Here is a 20,247-nt window from a genome sequence, read left to right as displayed (position 1 = left end):
TAAATTTTGGAGGAAAAATATGCAGCATTAAAAAAAAAAAACTATACTTCCCTTTTGTCTTTGCAAAGAAGGTTGATCCTTATATCTCACTTACCACAAGATGCAATCAGTTCCTGACCCTCAGAAGGAGTCTCTATCTGTCAGGAGAAACAGTGGCCTTGCTGTGGCTTTATAAAGCCTTTTCTCCTCAGTCAAACGAGTAGCTTAAGCAAGGATGGGACAGCAGTGATGATACTGCTGCAAAGTACTTGCATACATGTAGCCAGGCAGCGAGCCAATGTTAATCACGGCCTCCAGCACCTGCACACCCTCAGCTGGGGGCTCAGTTGTCAAGAGAAAGTCATAGAAGGCCTGTCAGCACCTTGCTGTGTGCCTTGGGACAAGGCTATCTAGGAACTGGACTGAATTCCCACATGCTACAGGGCTCACTTCTTAACATTTACAGAGTATTTAGATACTGTAGTCCAAACCACAGCACAAAAGAATCCTTCAGAACCTGGGCTAGGAGGTGGGCTGAAACAGGAACACCTCCCAGAGTTAAAAGGAGACACCTGTGTAACGCTCAGAGACATATGTGATGAGGAAGTACTTTGTTTAAACAAAGAGTACCTTCAGGGCCTGCTTTCTAACAGGCGAGGGTCTCAGGCTCATAAGGGACCCAAGCTTGAATCAGTTCTCTGCTGTGGCTTCTTAAAATTCTTAATAGCATTTTAGCAAGGAAGGATTCACACATTTTCATTTTGCACTGGGCACTAAAGTAGCCATTACTGACTACTTTCCCTACTAAAGGGGAAATGGAGACCCCAATCAAGGACCTGGAATCCTATGGGAGCAATTGAAATGGGAGAGTAGGATATAAAACAGGGAAAAGTAAGACTAAGAATAGGCTTTTACATGTTGTAAAGAAATCAAGCATTGTGTGCTAAGCCAAGAGCCCATGATTTTAATTTTCCAAGCCATTATGAAGTTTGAGACTCTAAAATGCTCACTCTACTTTATTACTCCATGGACATTACATACGCTTTTTTGGTTCCTTTAATCTGAAAGAACAGCCCCCAAAATACATACACATATAGAACCACATAAAAATGCAGTACGTAGTGTCAAAGCCACAGTGTTGAACCACTTTGTTCTGATTTTCACCCATGTCCCAAAGGGTGAGAGATCACTTTGCTCTGTTGTGCTTGTCTTTCCTGTTACAACTTCAAACCACTACTCAATTCCTTCTTAACCACAATTTGAATTCTCCTTTTGTGATATTTCTATCAATTTTTCTTAGTAAATATATATGTACTTTTTTTTTCATCATTAGCACTTTGATTTTTCAACCGGACCAGGCACATAACTTGTAGGGTCCAGCACAAAATGAAAATGTAGGCCCCTTGTTCAAAACCTACCAAGAATTTTAAGGTGGCAACAGCAACAGTGTTAAACCAAGCATGGGCCCTTGGAAGCGGTGGGGCCTACGTGACTTCACAGGTTGACGGCCCAGAAATCTCCTCAATTTTCCTTGGCCAGAATTGGGAAATGTACCCATTCCTTGATCAATCACTGTTAAGTAAGTTGGCTGATTCAGCTTTGGGAGAAGAACATCTATCTCTCCTGGATCTGGAGATAGTTCATTTCCCCGAGTTGCATGTTGGCTGGTGGCAAGGATTCATAAGTAAAATCAGACTCCTTCTGAGTAGGTGTGGAGAGCATATGGCTACTGAGGAGACCAACAACAGTGCCTGCTCCATCATGCCCTTGACTTTGAAGTGGAGCTCTTCATTAGAAGCTCCCCTTGATGCACACTTTGGCTCTTCTGGCCTTGAAGAGCTATTCCAATCCCTTCTACTTAAATCTACCAACATTAATTCCCAGATTCCCCTACACCTCAAGCCTCATCCCTGCTGCCAGCCTTCTCTGTAGAGATATTCAGGGATGCAAAAATATTGTTGTTGTCTCCTATTGCTCATCATGAAATTAAGAAACCGAGACTAATAGTAATTAAAATACATAAAACCTAAAAAACAAAACAAAACAAAAATTGATAATAAAGTTACCACTGAGCAAAACCCATAGATCAGTATTGTGAAGTCATCAATTTATTGGTTAACAAGTTGTATGGGACACTTAGGAAGAGTTTAGAAGAAAACAGATTTTTTTTTTTTTAAATGGGAGAAGTGGTCAGTGTTGGGTGGTATGAAATGCAGTGTAGAGCAGGATTCTCAATCAGATAAAGCAAGTTTTGATGTAGCACAGTGAATCCTTTCTAGGAATCAAAAAGTTTGCATGAAGAGAACAGACTGTGCAAGCGACTTCAAAATATCAGTGTTAGGAGAGGAAAAAATGCTCTGAAGCAGATGTCCTTACTAAGAAATTAGATCCAATACAAAAGGCAATGGTACGGTTTCTGATAGTGTGTACAAACTGTGACTTGTCACCCCTACGTTGCTTCTGTTACTCCTTTCAAAGCATCTTCTCTTTTTTTCTGCAGCTATCCAAGTCCCACTCAGCCCTTAAGGTCAAGTTCAGAGTCTATAGTTGCAAAGAAAACTGTCTTGACCCTTACTGACTTTCCAGCACCTCTCTCCCCAGCTGACAGGGACTGAGGAAAGGAACTGTTCCTTCTCCATAACCTCAGTGCATCCTGTGAACACATTCTGTGAACTTCCAACCTTGCTCGCTCTCACTCACTGGACTGTAAAGTCTTTGATGCAAGAAACTCTGCCTCCTTCTTCATAATCTCAGTGCCTTGATAACTGATGAGCATGTAGAGATGAAGTACTCAAGATGCCTACTGAAGTGACATGCTCAGAAGATACCTAGGACAATATCTAGTAACACTCTGTGTGCAATGGCAAAAGAATGCTCAGAATAAAATACAATAGTGTGTACAGACTGAGATATTGTTATATTATTGGTGACATTGGATTGAATGTGGGTGAACAGGAGGAGGATGTTGTCAAAGATCACTTGAACATTCCTTGCCTCGATATCTGGAATGACATGTAATGGACCTTCCTAATCCACCCTTTGTAGAAGAGAGACAGTTGGGATTCAAATGTATAAACGGTCTCCAGCCTTCCCTCTGGGTCTGTGAGTTCCTTTATCTTGTCTCAGAGACTTTGCTCCTAGGATTTGAATTTTTATTTTTTATTTTGCTGTTTTCTGATAATCTTTGAATTTCATAGTTTATTCCACTTATGAAACAATAATGCTTCTTGAGTAAAAAATGGCCATACTTCAGGCATGAGTGAGATTAAGGAAAGTGGAGAAGTATTCTGAGTTTATGTAAGACATGATTCAAAAATGCAATGTCAAAAATACTAGAAGGTCAGTTACACCACTATCTCACAAGTCTGCTGAGCAAGTGCAGCACTGACTCCAAGAGATGTCTGGAAAGTGGCTTCCCAAGTGTTTTAAAAGAGTTTCTACAGGACACTAGTAAAGCTCAGGTGTTTTCGATCCTCTTAATCTGTAGTTCTACTGTGAGGCTGTGTGGCTTTCATCTTACTGACAAATTTCATGCTAATTTGTATCAGAGGGCTGTAGATGTATGTAAGGGGAACTAAAAAATAAAAAGTCTCTGCCTTGTTTTGTTTTACTAAGTTGGCCTTCCTCATAATGAAGTCCTTCTCATTATTTTTTCCCTCCCCTTCCAAGCTTAAAACTGAATTTTTAACATCATTAGAAAAAAACTTATTTCTAGTTAAGATTTCACTACACAATCACAATTTCCGTATTTATTTCATTTTCCAGGTGGATGCTTAATGACAGAAATAGAGAAAAAAGTCTAAGTACATAGAAAATATTAGAAAAACAAGATTCTAAATCTTATCGTCTCAGTTATGTCATCAGTCTAAGATAAGATTGTCACATTAAGAATAATGCAATAAAACATTTAGGTAAGAACATTCATTATATGCAAATTAAAATAACTCTAAATATGTTTCTTTGTGCTCTAATTCTCAATGTCATTTCAGTTAGCTTTACCTGATTAGAGAATTTTTATAAATAAAAACTTTAAAGACATACTTTGAATCTCAATGATCTTCTGTAAAGAAGTAACAGCATTCATGTTTGGGGTTTGATGGAGAATATCTTCAGCAAGTGGCTCCAGCTGCAAGAATATGAGATAAGACTATGAGCAGAATATTATGATTTTACAGCAAGTATCAACAGAAGCAAAGCAAACCGAAGAACCTAATCCTCAGGAAAAGCTTGCTCCAAGAACTGATTAACATTTTGCTGATAGCAGTACTAAAAGTGTAGCCTGTTTTATTTTCTGTTTCGCATCCATATAATTAAATTCCAAGGGACTTTTCTATTGGTTACAAGATTAATCTATGAAGTTCCTGAAGCAGGTGCATGTCTGTGTATTAGTCATTTAAGATATGAGTTATTTGTGTAATTTTTGTAGGTTCTTCACAAACCAAATTCCATCATGTCTGTATATGCAGCTGGGCCCTGCAAACAAAATCTCAGGGAAGTTGCAGTAGACAGAGCGGGGAGTCTATTATCCATATTTTTGCCGTGTTTTCATATCTAACCACCTCACACATTTGAACACTTAACAGTGGAAAGCCACGAGACAGCTGCTCTTATTTACCTGCCATTGAATAAAGTAGTAGATGAAATGTTCAAGTAAAAGCAAAGATAAAATAACTGTACAGTTTCCCTTAATTTCTACATAATTCATAACTCTGCTGATGTCTGCCTTTACGTCCAGGATAAATTCCTTTCCTGAAAATCTATCATGATCTCTGGAATTACATCGATTTTTCATGGAGGAGCTCAGCAAACATTGCTTTACAAGAAATGAAAAGGAGCTGTAAATAATTTATGAAGCTTATTTGTCAGAACCAAGTCTGATGATGCAGCACTGAAAATGCCTTGGTGATGAGCTTGGTGCATTGCAGGATCCTCACAAACAAAAGAGCCATCCAGCTATTATGACCCCCAAAGCAAGGAGAAAATAGCAATAAAAGGGTTAGCAAAAGTGCAGTTTTCCTAGAAAAAGTTAATAGTCTCAAATAAAAACTGGGTGGTTCAACTATGATGTGGCATGAATGGAATTGCTGTCACTAGACGTACCAAGGCACAGACTCATCAATGCCTCTTCATCTGCAGGAAAAACTGAAAAAACTCAGGGATTACAAGTTTCCACAGCACATGTGAGTGAATCTTCCCCCCAGGGGCTCTCTGAATTGATTATTCTATACTTCAATCATGGAATCTCAAACAATAGCACCTTTCTTCCAGATGCCGCAGGAAAACAGACTAGCTCAGGGATATTTATACATGGGTAAATTCACTAAATATAACTTTCCAGAGTGTTTTTCTTAGCTGCCAAAGAAAAACCTTTAAAACATCAAAAGGCTTATGTTCAATGGTTTGGTGAGAGGAAAATACGCTACCACCGCTCAGTGTCAGTGAAAAGTTCTGAAATCTTAGACTCTTTAATTTTATTAAAATCGTTTTTTTTTTTCAAAATATGGTATTTCAGATCATATCTTCAAGAATATGCTACCCTTCTACCACCCTCCCAACTCAGAGGAACTACTGAATCATCAATCAAGAGTACCTCGGAAAGCTCATTTAAAAATTAAACAGGGTTGACGGAGCCACCTTGCCCATAAATAAGCTTCTCTTTCACTTATTTCTCAGCGCTCAGGGAAAATGACTTTTAATAGAAATTGGGTGGATTTTGCTAATAAAATATTTTGAAGCATCCCTATTCAGCTTTTTAAGAATACAAGCTCAAGGTGATGTCAGCATGTTTAGTTCTTCATAAGCGTCTCTGTGACTTCAGATTAAAAAATATGACAATAAATTGAAAGGTGCTGGCCAGTGGAAAGAGTGTTACAGGCAGATCATCAATGCAAAAACTGATTTCTGGAACTGTCCCACCTGAGGTCTATATAACCTGGTTATATAGAAAGTATATGTGGTTCAAGTGTTCAGAGTAAAAATACATACACCCCTAAACCCACAATTTGGAATTTTCAGTGAGATATGATAAAGTTGTGTCAACTTACAAAAGCATCTCAGAGAATTATGACAATTAAATTGATCATTTATGCTTCCCAAACCATTTCCCTGTATGTTTTAAGTGAATGTCACTTAGAGGATTAAACCTTCAGTAAATTGCCCCAATTTGTTTCATTTGGGGTGTATATGCACAGACAGAGCTGAATTCAGAAAGTTCTCAGTGTAGGTTCTTTATTTTTCCTCTGGTAGCTCTGCAAAGTAGGCAATTGGTAATATTCTGTCCTTTGGCAAGAAAGGAAACAGCATTTAGAGTCTGTTTTCATAAAAATTAAAACTTTGTATGGAAGGACCACAGAATCAAGTTGTTTTTTAGAGAGCTTGTTGAGTTAGTTACTCATATTTATAAGTATTAAAACCATGAATTGAAGCACCTATTTGATAAATATTTATGAGTTTGGTTATTAGTAGTAATCTAATAAGTATAAAATAAAATAATATTAAATAAATGGTTATTTTTTATAATTTTGGAGCCAAAAAATGAGAATATACACTAAAGCTATGTGATGTATTTAGTTGGGGCAATATACTGCAAAAATATTGGCAATTGAGGCTAATCAGAATTATTAAAAGATAAATAAGGAAGAAATTTATGCAAACCAAAGAACTTTTGCATGCAAAAAGTTACAGTAAGATAAAACAGATGCAATGTAAGAAATATTACGCAACCATTATGCTATCTCTGTGGAGCAATTCCAATAAGTAATAGTAATTATCATGGAATTAAGATACACTAGCTACAACCTCTAGACACACAAATCTCTCATTCAGCTTTGCTATATGTAAAGCTTAATCACAACTGTTACTTACAGCCATTCTTCATATAGAGTTGAGAATCTTAGCTCAATGATAGGAAATTTATTTTTCCCCATCTTTATAGAAAGATGAGATATTCTACGGACACGACTCAGAAGTTTGTTCAGTTGTGCATACCGTGTGATCTCTAAGTACTCTAGCTATTTTAAAACACCATAAAAATTGTGGTCATTATCATTTTCAGGTTCTTTAGAATAAGATCATCTAAATCATGAAAAGTATTTTCCGTTGGTCAGGATCCATCTGTGGAAAGAAGCAAAGCTTATCCTTGGAGAAGCTCTTGATTAAGAGTTTTAAAACACTCTGTGCTCGTGAGACATAAAAATCAGCTCACTGTTATTTTCATGATTCAAAACAGAACAAGAGAAGTTAAACAGAGCCCTTGCGAATGTAACAGGTACATAAGGTTGAATGCATTCATTAAACAAGTAAAGGATCTATTAAATATTCTTGTTACATTCTGATATTTCCCTAATATCCCAAATGTTTTCATACTTCTATGCTTTTATCAATTCTGTTCCTTCTGACTTCTTTTTCTCTACCCTTCACTGAATCAGCAAAACTGCTAATCACTCAAGGACCAACACAAATATTGTCTGCTTCTCAAATTCTCTGATAGAAAAAATTATTTCCACCTCTGTGGCATCACTCCTGACCAATACTCTTGTTTCCTATGCACATTATATCACAACCACATTTACCATTCTCTACTCTGTTGTGAGCCATTTAAAGACTAAAATAGAGCTTGATATATGGTAGGCATTAGAGAAAAAAACGGTGGAACAAATGAAGGAGGGATTAATTGAAAACAAACATGGAGACATGGTCTTCTTTCACTCTCCGTAACTGACAAACCTGAATGAAATATATTCTTCTACTTGGTTGCCAGCTATAATCAAGGGATGATTTTAAGGTGACAGACTAGAAAAACAACAGTGACAATCATTTTGTTTCCTTAGAAAACCGTGCCCAAGTTTGTGACAGTTCCTCTCCCCTGTGTGTGTTGGCAGGGTTGCCTGATATGGAGACAGGTACTTCTCCAGAAGATATGCAAGAAAATGGAAAAGAAACTAAGTCCCAGAGCAAGCAGATGCAGAATGGAAATGCCAGTGGATAACAGAGGAAAATAATCACTCCAAACTGGAAAGGAACAGAAAGCCAGAGCATGGAGGCAAAATTGAATGAGAATTTAAAAGGCATTGAGATTAATCCAGTTTGGGGGTAATTGGGGTCTCCACAGTACCTAGACTTTCAACCCCCACACATGGTATATTCTTTACATTTAGTCAGATGTTTGGTAATTTCTCTGAAAATAACTTACAGTGTGTCATGCATAGGGTCACATTTTTGATAGATTTATGTTGTCTACATGATATGTTTTGATGCTTTTGCAAATTATGTGTGTGTATGTAATTTTATTTAGGAAAACTTTCTGAAGATAATCTTAGACTTGTAAAGATTTACGAAGATAGTGCCAAATACCCATATAAGGAGAAACAGGAAACTTCACCTAGTTTCCCCTAATGGTAATAGGTTACAGAAAGTCGATACATTCTTAAACTTTATTTTCTGCTGTTATGGCTGGTATACAATATACGTAACTTATTTTTATGTGATATTCTGAACGATTTTTGAATTTTCATTGACTTCAGTTGACTAAGAACCTTGTAAACTTACATATTAATTTGTAATTTAAATAGAAATAAGTTTTATAGATTTTCTACATACCTAATCATACATAATCTGTGAATGAGACTTGTTTATTTCTCTCCAATCTTCTTTGAATAGGTTTTCTTTTATTTACCCTATTGTACTACTTAAGATTCACATTGAAATGCTGAAATGAAGCAGTAAGAGTACATGTATTGTTTATTTCTTATGAAAGTTTTCATATTTTACCATCACAGCATTGTACATAAAAACTCCAAAACTTCAAAAAATTTCCACATCGATCAAAGTTAGAATATATAAATCATCTATAGCATTTTACTACAAATAATTTTTATGAAACTATATACAAATTATTTTTATGAAACACTATACAATGAAAAACGAACAAAGTGTAGCTGGTTGCAACAAAAGAAATCAATATTTCAAATAAAATGTTGGAGCAAAAGGTGTTAGAGTCGAAGAAATACATGATATATGGTTTCATTACATAAAGTTCAAAAACAAGCAAATGAAACACAGTGTTAGAAATCAGAAAATAGACCCCTTATGAGATGGGGTATGAGATGGGGTACTGATTTGAAGAAGAAAGATGGGGTCTTTTTGAGGTGTTGGTATTATTGTATCTCTTGACCTGATTGATGGTTACATAGTTAATCTTTTGCAACACACCACTGATTTGTACATTCATGTACATTCTGTTTTCTGTACAAGTATTATATTTTCTAATTATAAATTACTGAAGAAAAAGTAAAAGTCTCCCAAATGACATAAGAGAACAGGGACACAAAGCCTGGATCTTTAGAACATGTTCTTTCCACTACATTATGGTGCTTTGAAAAAACAGTGAGATTATATGTTTTGCAGCAAGAGCAACAAATTACATTCTTAGATACAAGCCATGATTCACTTACAAAGGGAGCTGAAAGTCCTCTGCAACATTCAAACTGACTCTGACAAAATGAAAAATGTGTTTAATCGTCAGGATCCAAGATGTTGGGGGAACTTTCAAAGAATATGATGATTAAGACCAAGAGGACAAAAGAAGCAGATTGTGATATAGACTTGAACTTTTGTGCTGATGAACTATTATCAATTCCCTAGTGAAGAGGTATTGGTGATTTAAACTCAACTCTCATTTAAATAATTGGCTTAGAAATGCCTGCAATTAGTTGTATATGTTTAATTTGATTGCTTAAGTCAATCTGGTTATAATTTTATCCATACTGCAATGAATGAGTCAGTCATTCTCAAAATAACCCTTTTTATTTGTTTGAAGTCACTAATATCCTTGACCAAATAGATTGCAGGGGGCACTGAAATCAGGATAGATTCTATTGACGATTAGGTCTGCCTGCACCCTACCTTCGTGTGGATGATAAAAAGGATGACATCAACACAGCAACAAAGAAACATCTCTACTCAATAGCACTTCTACAAGCCCAAGAAGTCTTATAAGAGTAATGGGAGGACCATGATGCAACAACAACAACAATAACAACAAAACAGCGTTGGTCATTCAGTGCATATGAGATACTGAGAAACATTTTTAAACAAGATAAGAAGAACCAATGGGCTGGGTTCTAATATTATTGCTGTAGTTATTGAATAGTGGCATAGTGGTCTATTGGAAAGTTAAAACATTCAATTGGCAATGAATCCCATTCTCTGGGTAAATCAGACTAGCGATATCCTTGTTATCAGGTAAGATTGTAAGTCTACAGCATAAGGAGAAAGCACTTTGAACCAGAGTGAAGTTAGGGAAAGTAGGGAAATACCACATACTTTGAAAAGCCCAGGTTTTCAATATTTATACAGAAAACTGATGTTTCAATAACATCAAAGGGGAGAGGGGAGTTGGTTCAGTGCTTTCTGTGTAGTTTTCCAACACACTGCCACAGTTTGGACATCAATTGTTAGGAAGGTGGTTTATTTCATAGGATATGTACCAAATCTTGTGTTTACTTGCCCCTGTTTCCACAAATAAGTGGGAATTGGACAGTTATATTTCATGAGTCCTCAGTGCTCTATTTTCTTTGATCCTGGGTATCCTTCCACTCATTTGTTTTCTATTTCCTCTTCCTTTAATCTGCTAATTTTCATGGTTTGAATTTTTTTTTCTTCTTTTGTTTTAATGAACCTTTCCCAAAGGCTGATTTTTCTGCTTAAGAAGATCTGTTTCATTTCATGTAACAGTGGTGTTCTGATAGACATTTAACCACTAACTGTCCAAAAAAAATAGCCCTCATTTGGTACTTGCTAATGTCTGTGGTGTCCACATTCCCACCACGGCCTGTTTTAATCTACCATTGTGAGGACAGGGAACTCACACTTGAGTAGAGATGACACACCTGGCTTTCGCAGGCCCCCAGGAGTCAACTGTGGCATAAAAGTGACATAAACTGAGTCAATTTCATTCATTGATAAACTGGGCCAAGTTGCTCCTAATGATTCTCTGCTCAATAAACTATTATTTTCTTGAATGAGCTTTTTTCATCTCTAACAAAAAAAAATATCACTGTGTGTGGTTATTGCTGCTGTTATGTTGGTTGTTTTGTCCCAAAGCATGGAATTATTTGACCAAAGCTTCCATATTTTTCACACAAATTCTAATCCTGTGATATTCTATTCCATTGATCCAGCCTTACTGTTTACTTTATTCCACTCAAATGGCCTCCCCTCTATCAAAACCAAAACAAACTAACTTAAGAAGAGCCATCCACAATTCCAGAAAGTCCTTATGACTTTGTCTATGTTTTTATACTATACAATAAATCTTTTCCTTAGATATTAGTTTGTCAAATCACCTTTTAAGATCTAGGTTAAATGCTACTTCTTCTAGAATATTCCTCTACCCTTATAGCTAAAGGCAAATAATCCTACATTATATTCCCAAAACACTTTGATTATATTCCTTTGACTTTTACTTGTATTCGAACTTTTGCCAACAAAATAAATGCCCACTAAAAAGCTATTTGTTGAATGGACAGATAAATGAATGTTATAACATGTTTGCTTCACTATAAAAAGATAAATGGATAAAAATAATGTGATGTATATATGTATATATGCATATATGTAGACACACATATACATACAATGGAATTTTACTCAGCCATAAAGAATGAAATTATTGAATTTGCCAGTAAATGGATGGAACTGGAGACTAACATGCTAAGTGAAATAAGCCAATCCCCAATATCCAACAGCTGAATGTTCTCTCTGATATGCAGATGCTAACACACTATATAGGCTAGCAGAGAATAGAAGTTAGATTTAACAAAAGGGAAGAAAGGGAATTGAGGGGAGATGGGAATAGGAAAGACAGTAGAATGAATCAGACATAACTTTCTTGTGTTCATACATGAATTCCCCACCAGTGTAACTCTGCAGCATGTACAACCACAAGAATGGAAAGTTATACTCCATGTATGTATAATATATCAAAGTATACTCAACTGTCTTGTATAACTAAAAAGATCAAATTTAAAAATTCAAGTATTAAAAAAAACCTCGTAACTCACCCCAATAATGTTTAAAAAAAAGAGAAATGCTTTATTTTGCTTTTACAGCTAACCATAAATTATGAGGTGTCCAGTTTCACAGCCCACAATTCTTTTAATATCTCCTGAAAAATCTAAACAGATAATACAGGAGACCTGCATAATGGAGTTTTGAATTATCAAAATATCAATGGTTCATTTGGCATTTGCTGAAACAGACAGCTTGCTTTCTCATAAGCAATGCTGAAATACACGGAACATAACTTCATAGGCCATATCTACACTGGAAAGTATCTATAAATAATATTTTCCAAATTTATCATTTTCATTGATAAATTCTCTTTCAAAGTATGGAGACACTTCAGTGTCTGAAGGAAGACCAAACACACTGCTCTGGCATAGCACACATTTCCCTGGTATTCGGCTCTCTCTTTTATTCATGAATTGGAACCATTTAGGACCTTGTAAGCTTTCCCAGATTCACACCAATTCCCCAATGGACTACACTTCAGCCATACATAATCTAAAGGATGAAAAAGAGGGCAAAACAACTTCCTTATTCAAAATCCAGTGCAAACAGACCCCTGATGAGCAACTTGGACAACAGCATCTCAAGAGTTCACCTCAGGGGTGGTTGTCAACACTCACTAGCGTCAATTCAAGAGACTTTTCCAGCAGCTTTAGAGCAAAAAGTCATCTTAAAAAGATTATCAACAAACAGGATCACTGTTTAGCCACTGTTTGTGAAATCCAAGTCAAATGAAAGCAGCTAAGCATACTCAACAGGAGATGGTACTTATTAAAAAAAAAAAGAAAGAAAGAAAGAAGAAGAAGAAGAAGAAGAAGAAGAAGAAGAAGAAGAAGAAGAGAGAAAGGAAACAGAAATCAGAATTCAAACTTCAAAATGAGTGAGGAAGATCTAGAAAAAAATATATTGTATACTCCTGAGCAAAAGCACTAAACTTTCAGTACTAGAGGTCACAAGGCCATCTCAACAGCTTTCAGGTCTAAGACGATGTGGGTTTCTCTCTCTCTGGCTCACTCCCTCTCAAGCTTAAAGCCATCATTTATTGTGTTTTGACAGGTGGTCTTCTAACCTCTATGTTCTCAGCTCACTACCAATGCTCCTACTACCTATCTCCCATCCTTTCCTTTACTTCTCCAAAGTTTTCAATGTTTTCCTTTCGAATTCCATAGGAATGGCAACTGCTTAAAGTTTTTCTCACCTCTTGGGAAAATTTCTTTCAGAGGAATCAACCCAGGGTGCCACTAATTGGCTTTGCATAACAGTAGGTAAATTTGGTCTTAAAGCAACTGTGACACTGTTTGCCAACCAGCTCCAATACAGATTATCAAAATCAGATTCCCCGGGGAATTCTATTACCAATTCTAAAAACGATGTGGCTATTCACTTAAGTTTCCCTGATGCTTTTCCAAGTAAACTCATGATTCTTCTCATGTAGATATTCCCTTCAATTTCTTTCAAATCCCAAGCTGGTGTTTCTAAGCGCTTCAATGAAGAAGTTCAAAAATATTCATCAAACACTGATTGGACCGATAAATCTAAGTTCTAAACTTTGCCAGGGAGAAGGAAAAAAAAAAAAAAAAGACTCTGGTATGTCTTCCAAATCAATTGCCTCTAGGAATTTCCTGTACCATGCTCAAATTATTTTTAATCCAACAGTATATTATTTTGACTGACCTTGTGCATATTTCTTAAAAGATTAATTAAGAAATGTTTTGCTAAGTAGATTATGTCGTGATAAAAATATTTAAAAAGAAGAAAATACTGGTTTGGGGTACAACACTCAGATAACTTGATTTCTTAAACATCAAGAGTTTTGGTACCCATCTATGGGTCTACACCAAGATGCAGAGCCAACAGATCCTGCCGATTTTACAATTCCTTTGAGTTATGTACTACATATTATTGTGCTGATAATAAGCCATAAGAAGCAGTATTTTGCTATATTGACATGGCCTGGCCAAGAACAACAAGGAAAAGAAATAGCATTCAAAAAAAACCTGGCAAAATGTTTATGAATTCTAATCCTCTGCACATGAATAAATACATCTGACAAAGTGCAGAGTCCCTCAAAAAGGCCCTTCTTGACCTTTCTAATTTGAGTTCAATTGCATGTTCAGTGTTGAGAAGCCAGAGTGGGTTCTGCCAGTATTTTAAGCTCAAGGTTTAGTACATTTTTTTTGTTATTTGTAAAAGCGAAATCCCAGATAATAAGTTATAATTGCTCTATTAATCACTTGAAAAGGAGGTTTGGAGGGAAATTGGGATTTGAAATTGCAATAATTGGTATCTGAAAGACGTCTCTTTTATTTTCTTACCTAAAGCTCACCACATAAAATTGCTGAAAAAACTGCATGTATGCGCTCTTTAAATGGTGAGGTACATGCAATCTGCCTTTTATATTATTTTTTCTAAAGGAATGAAATTTAAAACTTCAATGCAGTCATGATGATCTTTGACCTGGAAAAAATACCAAAAACCAGGCCTTGGATTATAAATTATATTGTCAATGAAAGTGAGAAGAACTCTTTGTTTCTTGAGTTGTTTCAAGTATTACATTTTCATTTCCTTTTTCCAAATGAATTATAACGTACAACACACTTGTATTTTTCTTCCATTTTTCATTTTTTAAAAAATCCTCTTTCTCTTAGCTTTGTTCCTCTGTGGACTGATAGACCTGTTATAAAAACAATTTCCCTTTCAATATTCAACGTAACAACTCCATCTGTCGTCCTCACAGTATCTTGTGAGAAATCTATATTCTTGTGTATGTCTCTAAGAAACTTTAATGGAAAAAAATACAGAAAGATTAGATTATTCAAACTTCCTTTATTTCACAATGAACAAGTTTTTGGATGTGCTCACTCAATTGAAGATGGCCAATCAAGAGACAGGATCATATTTAGGGTATTATAATAACGCCATTAAATGTAATGTCAGACATCCAGAAAATTGAAGTCAATTTAATAGTCAATAGAGCCAAAAATAATCATTTCGGTTTTCATTTCCTGGAACTTTTTTTGAGCAATCTCTACACCCCTGTGGGCAGAATTAAGAATGACCACTGATATTTTTGTACCTGCCTGGTCTTTCTAAAACTGTAGAGAAAAGGCACAGATCTCAAACTTTAGCCCAATACATTTTAAAAACCATGTAACTGCACTCAGCTGAATCTGTTTTGAAACCTAATCATTTCTTAAAGAGAGGGATCATAGAAGAGATTATTCCATCCTCACTGGAAATACTCTCTTGAAAGAACAGAGTTGGACCAAGTGCAGAGATTACAATAGCAAAACGAGAATTTCATTTGAATGGGGTGTTCAAAGAGAGTCACTGAAATCCGTAATTTCCTTCCACTTAGTCAGAAAAGTAGTTTGCTTTTGGAGCCAGGTAACATTTCTTTCTGAGCAGGTCAATCATCAGTAGCCATAATCCACAACCTATTCTGATTTTCTGCACATCTGGTGTAAGCCTTTATAATGCAAATATTAAAACCAGTCTGCTTCTCTAAAATATTTCTATAGTATTTAAAATCAAATAGGGGATTTGAATATATACAGTATGTGCAAAAGATGTTATCAGGTGTTCAGGCAGAGTAGAACATATTAGCTGATAAAATAGGTAATCATTTATTTTTTGCATCTTTATTGCCACACTAAAAAAAATCCAACATTCTTTTTGATGTTGATGGATCACAAGAAAATGAAAAAGATTCTAACTTTTAAGGGAATCCTAGAAACATTGATTTGTGTGTGATCTGAAACAGCAGAAGTCCATTGTTGGCACTAATCATTATGTAATTACATCCTGTGGGTTATTTTGCTGTCTAAAATTATGCAGCCCAATATGTAAAGCACTTGAGAAGTTATCAGATTTTCTCTCTAATGTTTTTATTTTGAATTAAAAATATATATACTTAATTCAATAAATATGTCAAAATAATAATGTCAACACAGTATAGGTTTATAAGATAATTGTGACAATAAAGATAAATGTTCAATGCAAGGAAAAAGGTACCTTTTTTCCATAAATACTATAGGCAAACCCATGTGATACTGTTAAAAAAATATGGATGATAAATTTAAAAAATATATATTTATTTCTAAATAAAATTAGATTTCAAGTTCACAAAAGAAAGGCAAAATATATACAATTTCATACACTATCAAAAGATGATTCACTATGAGAAATAAGTGAATTATAATATTAATGCATACAGAATTGGACTTTTGGGGGGTACTGGAGATTTAACGCAGGGGTGCTTAACCATACTTGAGCTACATCCCCATACTTTTTTTCAAATATTTTTATTTTGAAACAAGTTCTCACTAATTTGCTTAGGCCTTGCTAAGTTGCTGAGACTGGTTTTGAACTTGCAATCCTCCTGCCTCAGCCTCCCAAGTCACTGAGATTACAGGCATGTGTCACTGCATCCATCTCTGAAATACTTTTTTGAGTTGCAATTAATTAGTCCAAAAGTTTGTGAGGATTTGGACATAAAACTCACAGAAATTCAGTCCTAATTCTGCAGAGTGGTCAGTAAAATGTGCTTCAATTTAATTATGTAGTATTAAATAAAAAAGAAAGACCTATAGCTATTTACATTCAAGCTCAAATCTTGGATCTAATGCATTCTGGCTGCATGCATTAGATCAATGAATTTCTCAATTTTTTTTAGAAATAATATTTCCTTCTTATTATGGAGAATTCTTAAATGATGATAAAAGTAGATTATCAATATTTTAAAAAGTTTTATTTTTCTGAACTGACAATCCTACAAGAAATCTTAAAAAAAGAAACAATGTTAAAATTTCATTTCTTATTGAATGTTTTAATGTTCATTTGATTGGGTCTTATTCCCAGAGTTTATCTTTACTTATTTTTGAGTTGTGTGAAGGGAGTACTATGTGCATTCTGTGGCTGGGAAAAAGTTGTAGCATATATAACATGAAAGCTGTTAAATTGCACTTATTCATAGCTTGCATACTTCCTTAAAGACAAGAACAAAATTGAGTTTTATAAGTACGTGGAATTTTAAAAAGACATTAAAATATGCATTCATACATGTCTAAGCCTTTTATTTGACTCTTTTGCACTTGTAAATTTTACCTCATTTCCTAGAAGGGCATTTACACAGGCTTCCGACGCATCACAGATGGCCGTGAGATCGTGTCCGCCTTCCAGAGCCAACACCACACGTCCATCAGCCAATGTCATCAGTTGCTCCGTCAAATGACCAAAGCCTACCGTGACACAAACAGAACATTTCAAAAGCATTAAATCAAAGAAAGTGACCACTAGAATCTAACAGTGAGCATTTATTCTGTGCAAGTTCTTTCTCAGCCTTTCCAGTGAGAACACATGTAGTGCTCATAAAAACTTTTTGGTTTGTTCCTGTTATTATCTCCTTTACAGAGGAGGGAATCAAAGCCCAAGATTCCACAGCTAAGAAGTATCACAATCAAGACTTGCACCCATCTGGCTCTTTACCAGTGCCCAGTACAGTCTCTCATGACACATGCTACATGTATCTGGATGAAAAACTTGAATATTACTCAGCTGATGTTAACAAGGCAAACTATCCTATTTGCTTCCCATGTGCCTCCCACCTCCATCATGTGCCTTTACTTTATTATAAAAGGAAGTGTTTTATACCTCACCTCACATTACTTAGCTATCACATTAGGTCTTTATAGATATTATTTTATTACGAAATATTTGATAAGTAAAACATAAATTATATCTATATATGTTATAAAGTATAATATGATGGACATCTGCTTATTAATCTTCTACTTTAGGGCAAATAACATTAGCAATGCCTTTGAAGCCCCCCATAACCCCCTTTCAGATAGTATGAGACTTCCCTGTATGAAATCAGGATCCTTTGCTGCTGTCAGTAGGTCAATTTATGTCTATAGAATTTATTTACCCATTCTACTATTAACAGATTTTGTTTTTGTTGTTTCAAAAAAAATTCTCCTTTTTTGTTATTACAAACAATGTTGCTATGAATATTCTTATGCAAGTCTTCTGGTGCACATATGTAAGAATGGAATGAAACTGTTGAGTGAAAATCTGCTAAACAATGCCAGATTATTTCCAAAGGACTATTACCAACCCCCAGTCTTAGAAGCTGTGTGCATAAGAATTCCAGTCCAGTCACATCCTTGCCAACATTTGGTATGATTTGCAAAGTGGATGAATAAATAATGTCAGCTTATTGTGGTTTCATTCAGTATAAGGAGGGAACTTTCTATTTCTAGCTTGAATTAGAGTTTTTATTCAAATGGTTATAGAATTTAATTTCTTTCTCTACATGGATGGTATTTTTTCTTACAATTTGTAGTGTTGTGAGTTACATCTATTAATATTTCTAATATTACATTTATGGAATAAAATAAGCTTATTCATGATTAATATCTTTTTAATACATATCTGGGTTTGTTTTACTAGTGCTGTTTAGAATTTTTCACCTATATTAATGAATGGCATTAATCTATAATTTTTCATTCTTGGATTAATCATGTAAAATTTGATGTAGTTCTTCACTTGCTGTATCTCTTTCATTATCTGAAAAGAAGATCAGGTAGACAGCTCTGGCAAAACCATATGTGTCCTGCATTCTTTGAGAAAATTTTAAAATATTGATTGAATTGTAAGAGATTATAGGACTATTCATGCATTCTATATTTTCCTGGATTATATTCTTCTAGGAATTTGTTTCCTTTAGGAGTTTAAATTTACTGAAATAAAATCATTTTCTTTTTGTTTATTTTGGAATTCAATTATATGTGTGAGGATATTATTATCTAATGTATCCTCAGTGTCTCTTGAGTTTTCTTTCAGATTTCCATCTCTTTCTGTCCTGCAATGTGTATGTTTTTTATTTAAATCTATCTTCCAGACTTTCTCTCTTCAGATGGCTCCACTCTCCTGTTTAATTCCTCTATGCATACCTTCACTTCAGTGAATGTATTATTTAATTCCACAGTTTCTATTTAGTTATAGCGCACAACTTCCTAATCATTTTTTAAAAATGATTCTTCTCCCTTGTTCTTCCTTTTATTTTTTTTCAGCATAATTGTTTTGTGTTCTGTATCCAAATTCTGAATTCTTCCAGTTTAGTTTGCTAATTGTTGTGTCTCCTGATTCATCTTCAGGGTTCCCTTAATTCTCCTCTGTTTATCTGGTTGTAGTTTGTTTGTTTTTGTTTTAGAGGGTTCATTTTTGCCTTTTTGTTGTTTATATTTTTGGTTTATCTTCTCTGCAACTTTATATCTAAAAGAATCTTGGAATTCCAGGATAATGGACAGAATGTGTGTGCCATCCCAACCCCTACTCCCACTTCAAATTCATGTATTAAAATACTGACTCCCATAGTGATGGTATCAGGAAGTGGACTTTTAGGCCATTAGGTAAATGAGATGAATGCCTTTGTAAAAGTCCTTCTCTGGCCTCTTTCTTCCATTTGAGAATATAGGGAGAAGCCAGAAGTCTACAATCCAGAAGGTCCTCACCAGAAACTGACCACGTGGGCACACTGATCTTGGGATAATACCCTTCAGAACTGTGGGAAACACACTTCTGCTGTCTATGAGCCATCATTCTATAACACTTTGTTATAGCAACCTTCACTAAGGCACTGGTGGGAGTGAGTGTGATATCTATCTTTGAAGCCTGGGAAAGGGTGATTTTGTTTGCTTCTGCTGGGGTATTTGGGATACTACCATCTCAAATCAATTTTAAATTATCAGAACTTATGGAGTAGTTTTGTTTGTTTTGGCACATATATTCTAACTCCAAAACTTGATTATAATTTCTTAAGAAGGAGGAATTCAGCTTTGTTCCTATTTTTCCCTTCCCCTTCTCTTCCTCTTTTTTTTTCTTCCTTAATTTTCCCTTCTTTCAAGATCCCTTCTATTGATAGTGACAGCTGAGATTTGTAATTGCACTCATCAGTATATTCTCCTACTCTTCCCTTTCTTTTGAGATCACCTTTTGCCATTCTTTATTTAGACTTTCAAATTTCCTTCCCATTTTAGGTTCAAGGTATTGAATTTCTTTTCCAAAACTATGCAGTAGACTATCACTGTTCAAGTTCTAACCAAACAGAGATTTTTGTTATATATGCCCCCAGGATGGCCAACAACTTAGTATGCGCTCACCTTGCCTCATCTTTTGAAAGTCATCCATACATTA

The 20,247-nt window shown here is 35.2% G+C and overlaps 1 protein-coding gene across 1 annotated transcript in view; it reads right to left on the bottom strand.

The window, feature by feature from the left end:
* The window catches only part of Hdac9 (histone deacetylase 9), a 658,195-nt gene that overhangs the window by 38,368 nt on the left and 599,580 nt on the right, over nt 1–20,247 (bottom strand). Inside the window, exons 23-24 of the mRNA XM_076863228.2 lie at nt 17,155–17,288; nt 4,021–4,105 (exon numbers count right to left, since the gene is read on the bottom strand). Coding sequence (XP_076719343.1) covers nt 4,021–4,105; nt 17,155–17,288 — 219 coding nt within the window. The remainder of the gene's footprint in view (nt 1–4,020; nt 4,106–17,154; nt 17,289–20,247) is intronic.

Source organism: Callospermophilus lateralis, chromosome 1, assembly GCF_048772815.1.
Source record: "Callospermophilus lateralis isolate mCalLat2 chromosome 1, mCalLat2.hap1, whole genome shotgun sequence".
NCBI lineage: Eukaryota > Metazoa > Chordata > Mammalia > Rodentia > Sciuridae > Callospermophilus > Callospermophilus lateralis.
This window is presented reverse-complemented; position numbering and strand designations above follow the sequence as displayed.